This window comes from Haemorhous mexicanus, chromosome 19 (genome assembly GCF_027477595.1).
Source record: "Haemorhous mexicanus isolate bHaeMex1 chromosome 19, bHaeMex1.pri, whole genome shotgun sequence".
Taxonomy (NCBI): domain Eukaryota; kingdom Metazoa; phylum Chordata; class Aves; order Passeriformes; family Fringillidae; genus Haemorhous; species Haemorhous mexicanus.
Genome location: NC_082359.1, coordinates 3,072,313 through 3,080,111, shown reverse-complemented (window position 1 = coordinate 3,080,111; position 7,799 = coordinate 3,072,313). Strand labels below are relative to the sequence as shown.

The 7,799-nt window shown below is 45.1% G+C and overlaps 1 protein-coding gene across 1 annotated transcript in view; it reads right to left on the bottom strand.

Moving 5' to 3' along the window:
* Positions 1-4,130: 4,130 nt before the first annotated feature.
* RSPH14 (radial spoke head 14 homolog) overlaps positions 4,131-7,799 on the bottom strand; it is a 71,218-nt gene continuing 67,549 nt past the window's right edge. Inside the window, exons 4-6 of the mRNA XM_059863565.1 lie at positions 6,836-7,061; positions 5,369-5,508; positions 4,131-4,390 (exon numbers count right to left, since the gene is read on the bottom strand). Of these exons, the coding sequence (XP_059719548.1) occupies positions 4,131-4,390; positions 5,369-5,508; positions 6,836-7,061 (626 nt within the window). The remainder of the gene's footprint in view (positions 4,391-5,368; positions 5,509-6,835; positions 7,062-7,799) is intronic.

Sequence of the window (7,799 nt, the reverse complement as noted above, 5' to 3'; positions counted from 1 at the left end):
CATTTAAGAAATACTACTTCCAGGATTTTTCTTAGGAATATGAAATCACTGCTCATTTAATTTGTCTGTATCACCCACAAAAATGTATCCAAGTATCTCACAAATGTTTAGTATTGATGGTGATGAGAACACCCTGTTCTTAGAACTCAGAATTTGGGTTTATTCCTATTTCATTACTGAGAAACCTCGTGCACTGAAATGCCAGGGGAGGGAAGGTCTGGGACTTTGCTTGGAATCAATCTGCAGTAGCCATCTGTATCTAGCACTGTCTGCCCTTGCTGAACTAGGCCATGGCACAAGGCTGAGCTCCTCAGTGCAGGTGGTTGTGGTGCTGGGAGCCCAGAGCAGCTGGGATGGCCAGGGGACTTGGCTCCCTGACCTTCCTTAATGGGCAAAACCAGGAGTGTTCCTGTAAAGTAAAAGCCAACACAAAAAGGAGGAGCAAAGCTAAACAGTAAATCCAGGGACTGTCAGTCATTGTATTTGAGCTCCTTGGTTTGGAGGGTGGAGCCAGAGGAGTTTAGAGCTGACATTTCTGGGGGCAGACAGCACAGGAAAGGGTTGGGCACAGGCTGTGGGGTGACAGCAAAGCTGCTCTCAGGAAAGCTGCTGGGTGCTTTCATGTGCTTAGTGGTCTTATGTGCCAGCTGCAGGTGTCTGTGCCCTGCAGTGCTCTGGGGGAGCAGAGAACCCACAGGGAGGGAAGGGAGCAGCAATCAGAGACCTTCCCCTGTGCTGAACTGAGAGTCTCTACTCCCAGATGCAATAACAGCAGGCAAACACTGCTGAAAGAGGTGGGAAATGCAAAAACCCCTGGCTTTGTTTGGTGATTCATGGCATTTTCTCATGGAGTGTGTATTGTAGGCCTGTGCTGGAGAACCTAAGGACAGACAAACCTTCACTCACTCCAATTTCTACTGGTTGTTCTGCTGCAAGACAGTATAAGCAGTGACTCAAGTTATCATCCTTATTATTAATAAAAGAGGTTGCCTTTTTTGTGCCTCCTGAAGAATATTCCTTCTTGCCCTCTTCCATGGGCAGCTGTGAGAAAGAATAATTCCCCTGGAGCTCCTGAGCCCACCCTCCCCTCCCCTGGCACAGCTGAGGCCAGAGCAGCTCTGCCTGCCTGGATCAGCACCTCCTCTCCTTTTCTGAAGGTACCTGGAAGAGCTTCAGCCTCAAGTGTGAGTTTCTTGTCCCTCTGTGCAGCATTTTTGTTTACACTATTAAAGTTATACAGCCTATAACTTTAAAAATGTAGCTTATATGCAAGGTATGCTAAAACAAATTATAAAAATGGGTTTTATTCATTCAAATTGCAAACTTTGTCTGGCTAAAAAGAAGTCCTGTGCTTTGAGCATATTAGCTTTGTGTGTAGCTGTCTCTGCCTTTCTGGTTTAATGCCATTAGCCAAATCTGATTTTCCCAGATTGTTTTGTCCTTAGACAAATTTCTCACTATATGATTTTTATATTTTTTAATAGAAAAGGTAGTGGTGGGAAACAAGTATACTCCCTGCTTTGAAAGGTGAAGAGATGGAATGAAAAGCTGCCATTTTCCAGAGCAGGACAGAATGATTTCCATTCCTTGGCCTCCTGAAAGAGCATAGGGACAGTGGCAATGAGTCTGTAGTTGCAAGAACAAAGAGCCATAACACTCTTAACCTTCTGGAAACTGTTAGAAAAAATTCAACATGCCCTCTGCCTGGGTGGGACACGAGAGTCCACAGGGAAGTCTTGTTTCCCATCAATGCAGCTGTCTTGTCTTCTGGTGCTGCTGAGGACTGCTGGGCAACTGGTTTGAAAGCTCAATCTGTGTAGAGTCTAAGTGCATTAATTCCAGTACTGACCTGGGACCTTATAATTATATCTGGGCCTTAATAATTGTTGGCTTCAAGCTAAAAAGGCAAATTGATTTCATTGATGTTAAAAATTTGCCATGGTGCTAAAGCCCTCAGGGCATAGAGCACTGGGGAGGGCACAGTGCTAAAAGCAGAGACTTGCTGAACACAGAGCATTTCCTTTGAAAGGGTGAGTTTAATTAGGGTGTGGGGTGCCAGATCCTGAGATGTTCATTTAAGTGTTTGTAATGTGTATGAAGCAATTCAAAACATTCTTCAGTATTTTTGTGACCAAGTCTGTGGTAGCTTTATTATGGAGTGTTCCTGACTGAAAGCTAAGTTAGTCCAGGGAAAGTGTTCATCAGCTGTTCTTTGATCCAGCCAATTGTTTTACTGATGCCTACAGTGCTAATTAATTGCCAGCCTCATGAAATGGGGACTCTTGTCTCTCATCCCATAGCAGCACAGCCTGTGACTTTTGATTATTATATCTGCAACTACCTTTTTGTCAACAATGCAGCTTTGTTAGTAGAAAACCCAGTTAACAGTGGTTATCAGTGGTTGTTCATACACAGACTTGAAATCCTGGCATCTGCAGAGGCAGCACATGGTCAGTACAGCCCAGGGGAATTCCTGTCGTGTTTGGAGCATGATGGTTTCATGTTGCCAGGTGTAACAGGGCCAGAGAATTGCTGAGACAAAAGCTGACATGTGGGAGGGCCCCAGTAGTGTCCATATCTCAGAGTTCACCCGAGGCTTTGTTCCATTTCTGTACTGTGTAAGATGAGAACACTGATCCATGGAGAGGCTTTTTTGGGAACAGTTTCTGTTGTCTTTAAAGCATTGATCAGGCAGATACTTGGAACACACTACTTAAGGTCCAAATCAATTTCTTCTAGTCAGAGCAGTTCAGTGTGGATGGTCTTATTTCTGCATCTGAACAGCTAATTATTTTGGGAATTCCCTGAAGGGTGACACCTGAATGACCAGGCTAGGCTGTGACAAGGTTGGACCTGGGTTAAAGTGATGACTGTTACCAGATTTTCCTGCAGTTCTGTAAGAACTGTGCTGCTCTAGTCCTTTAGCATGTTATTAAAGCTGCCTGGCTTCTCTTATTGAGTTGGATGCACTCTGGCACCAATATGTATTACGTACCAGTGCCTTATGTGTTTAAAAGGCAGAGTTCCTCCAAGATCCTGCCTGGAGGGAATGAATCCAACTGACTCAATACTTTTAAATCACATCTTTATAGGAGAGGAAATTCACCCTTTGGTTACATTATGGAAGAGAAGCATTTTAACTGTAATCACTCCTACAGGAAGAGTTTATCCTGTGTGTAAGGGTAATGCAGTTTGCAGTGTGACCGTGGCTTTGAATGGAACAGCAGCCCTGACAAATGACCCCTTTTATAGACCTGATGCAGCTGCTTTGTAGCTACAGTTCTGGATATAAAACTCCCCTGTGAGAACAAAACCCAGGTGAAAACAAATGGGACTTCCTGTGAAGCTGTGTCAGCCACCCTGTCACATCTTCCTTGGTGGCTGAGAATGGTCAGGGCTGTCCTGCTCATTTGTGCCCAGGCCTCCTGTTGAAGCCTCTTAAATTACACTCGTGTAAGTGCAAACAGAAATTTGCAACATGTCAGTAGAGACCAGCCTTGAATTCCCAGTGAATAAAACGCTACTGAAACTTCCCACCACTTCCATTGCCTTCAGCTCAAATCCCAAGGTGCTTTTGTTCCCTGTTAGAAGCAATTCCAGTTAGGGACCAGAGCCCTCTCCTGTTGGAGAGGCCCCAGCTCAGCTTTACCAAGGGCTAACCTGGTAAAGGCTTTAGGACTTTGGTCTTAATCCCACGTTCAACAAATGTTTGCAGCAAAATTCATGTGGATTCCTGTTGTTAGATCAATTTGTCAGTATGGACAAATTGCTGGAGGGGTTAATTGTGAACCTTTCTAATATAATTAATTATTGATTAGTGTTTGATAGGCTGAGGTTCAAAAACGAAAGGAGAGAACATTATGAAGAAAACAAAAAGGCTTGGTGTCTTGTATCACAGGAAAATCTTGGTAGTTTGGGCAATAACTCCTAGTGGAGAGAATTCCACATTTCCTAACTTCTCCTCTCCATTTTTCTGCTTGTGACTTGCAATATAGATGTGAAAGTGTTGCCAAATAACTTTTCAGGAGAAACTGACCCAGAGTAAGTAGGGAAGAGAGCTCTGGGGTGCTGAAGGTCTCATGTAATCGTGTACCTTTTACACCCAGACAACAATAGAGGGCAATAGATCTCTAGAAAAGATCGCGGCTGCAGAAGGGTTTCCAGTCGATCACGGTGATGGCGATTTCGGCAGCTCTTTGCACGGCCTCGCTGGGATCATCCAGACACCGCTGAAAGGTGTCCCTGTGCTCCAGCAGAGTCTGGCGGCCCTCTGGCAGCTCAGCCAGCAGGGTGAGGGCTTTGATTGCATTCAAACGCGCTTTGCTGGTTTCCTCAGCAACCAGCGTCAATAGAGGGGGAATGGCTGCAGCACCCATGGCTGAGGATCTCCCTGTAGGGAAATAAAGTGGCTTTGAAATGTGTAATGACATCTAATCGTCATCCTCTTGGGCTGACACGTTCCATTCCCTGCCTGGCTGCAGCTCTGAGCAGCCCTGGAGGTGCAGTGCACAGAGGCAGAACATGCTCTTCTTTCAGAGACCAAGGCTGGCTCCTGGCCGTTTGTTTTTAAAGAAAAAGATCTTTCATGGTTCACTTTATCGGCCTTGCACATTAGTATTTCCTTTGCAATAAATGATCCAAAAATACGTGAGGCACTAAATGATAGAATATGTTTTGGAGGGGGGTGAGGAGTGGAATTTGTTAGATGCCCTTAAGAACATCCTCCAGTCTTTCGTTTCTAAAAACACTTCAAAGACTGAGATCCACTCCTGAGTTGTCTTTGGAAGCCCGAGGAGGGTTTGCAGAGGAGGACTGGAACACAACTGCTGTTATTGAGTCTTTTATGTCTAATTACTCATTCATCACACTGGAAATTTAGCAGTTAGTATTTTCTGTGTCATGAAAGTTACTTGGGAGAGCTACAGACCTTATTAATATTCATTGCTCTCCCAGCTGTGAGAGAGGAGCTGTCTCTAATCCCAGAGTGTTTCCAGAGAGCAGAGCTCCTCTGCTGAGCACTGGTGGTTCAGTGCAGCTCCAGCTTTCTGCATGTCTGTGTGGTCTGGACTTGAGTGGAAAATGTTCCCCCTCTGGAGGGAAATGATGCAGGTGAGGTAGATAAATAACTTCTTGACCTACTTAAGGGAATGAAATGTGAAATATCCTGTCCCACCCAGGCACTGTGACGAAGCAGCAATAGTTGCTAAAGACAGTGATAAGGAAATGTCCCAGTCTTAATTTCTTGACTGGCATTAACATTGTCAGAAACTGAGGACTTGGGGAGTAGAGGGGGCAGATGGTTTTGACTAAGTTGCCCTAGAATTGGATTTCCAGGAGGCACCCCAGCAGGATTGTCTCAGGCTCTCACCCTGAGGTGTAACAAGAGCAAACATCAGCGCTCCCGCTGAGTTAACTGGGACCTCGGGCTGCGCGTCCTCCAGCAGGCTCAGCAGCGCAGGAATCACCTCCTCCTCCTCGCACACGGCCACTTTCCCCTCGGCATGAGAGCTGTGCAGAGAAGGTGGTGAGAGTGAGTGAGGGCCTGAGCCGTGCCTGCTGCCCGTGCAGCCCCCTCGGCCTCTGGGCACGCCTGGAGCCGCAGCCCCGTCCCGGGGCCAGCAGCGCTGTCACAGGCGCTGGAGCCCCCTGGAGGGACTGTCCTGCCCCGAGGCACCGAGGGGATGGCTGTGCCCCTGGCTGCCGAATCCACCTGCTGACACAGGCCTGAAGACAGCACACCGACCTGCCTGGGCGAGCTTCACAATGTTCTAGGTTATTTTTAGGTGATATCTGGATTTTTCAAGAAGCTTTCTGTGGTACACTGGACACTGATGGGCAGCTGCATGTAACAGGATGTAGGATTAAGGGTGTTGCTGGTCCTAATTGCAATGGAGTTACAAGCCTGGCTGGTGAAGCCTCTAGAGATTTAAAAACCTGCTAAATCAGAGGGCTAAAATGAATTCTTCTCCCAGATCACTTTTCTCTCTTTTTTTTTCAGCCTCTATGAGAAGAATGTTTAATGTGGCCCAGCCATTGCAGGGACCTAGAACTTAGCTCATGCCCATATTTCAGTTGCATTTTGCTTTATTTTTGTGGCTCATGTTAATGAGACTCTTTTCCTCTAATAACTCTCTTTATTACAGGGCATGAGGGAATGTGTAGTGCCAGTTGATATGTAAACTGCAACAACTGCAGACCTTTTTAAATTAGACATTTGTTGAACACTTATTATATTTTCTGATTGCAGTACAGTGGACTTAGGTTATTCCTTTCATCCATTCTCTGATACACAAATTTAATATAGAGATTGCTTTTTCTGATCCATCACTGACGTATGTGGCAACCTGTGGCAAAAAACTATTTCTGTCTCCAATCACAGTGAAAGTTTCTAAGGATCTCTAATTTTCTGAGAGAGAGCACTTTTCCAAAAAACAAAAGGGAGATTCTCCCTACCTCCATAGTGGTCAGAATCCTGTTTCTACAAGATTTTTCCTGTAAGAATTTTTTCCTAGCAGTGCTGTAGCAAGAAAAAAAATCCTGATTCCACTGCCAATACTGAAAACAAACAGAAGGAGAAGGAATGACTGATCAGCATCTGCTTTCTTCAGTGATTTCTAGCAGTTAGGAATTTTTTAAGCCCCATGTGTCTCATTTTGTTTTACCCATGTGTGCATTCAGGCTGATAGTGCTTTACATGTGAAATGTGGCAGCCTCAGTGTGTAGTGGAGCACAGCTGTAAATGAATGGCATTTATTTACTCCTGGAATTAGTTCTGAATTTATTCCTGAAAGAATTAGTTCTTTCTTGGACTTAAGCATTACAGATGTTTCTTTACCTGATTTCTAAGAGGACCCAGGCTGCTTTGCTCCTGATGGCTGTGGAGGGGTGTGAGAGCTTTTCCTTCAGCACAGTAACAGCACCAGCTGCCAGGGCTGCAGAAACCTCCACACGGAGGCAGTTGGAGAGTGTACCAAGGATCAGCTCCTGGATCTCATCCAACTCTGTCTTCAACTTCAGGACCAGTGGGGGAATCAAACCAGCCTGCAGGACACCACCAGCCCCTGCAGAGGGGACAGGAAGGAACATGGGTGAGAGCTGAGTGCAGTTACTATTGCTACCTGCACCTGGAATTTCTTCAGAGGATCGAAACACATGTGGGAACTCATTTCCTTACACAGAAGTGGAATTGAGAGATGGAAACTACTCCAACACTCCCCTGTTATAAATGTCAGCTCAGCATTGCTTCTTTGGGAAGCTTCCCCAAAACTCCTCTAAAGAAATCAATACCAAGTAATAACCAACGTGACAATTGCTTTGATGTTCCCAGTTTTTCTGTAATATTTCTCCCAAAATTATCCTTGCAAGGAAAATATAGGAAATATATATGCATGACAAAGTCACCTTCTATGCAGCCTTTCTAACTGTTCTCAACATGAACAGATGCCAAGAGAGACAGAGATGTTGGCCTTTAGAGCTCGTTCTTTTATTCTCCATGGTGGTTTCTGGTGGGGGGAAGTCAAGATTTTGGGAACTGTCAGCTTCCTCACACATTTCTTTGTAGTAGTTCTGTCAAGGCAAAAATTTAAATTCTGAACTTTCCAGCAGTCAGTACTCTTGCACTGGCTCCTAAAATATAACATCAAAGGCAGAGAGATCATAACTTGCCCAGCAAGTGATGTCTTTGCTATGAGCAAGAGTCTGATTTGTACCATTTCTCACCCTTTACTAAGTCAACACTGCAGCAGCAATGCCAGGGGAAAGCAGAATGTACTGTCCACGAGTAACTATGTGAAAACAAA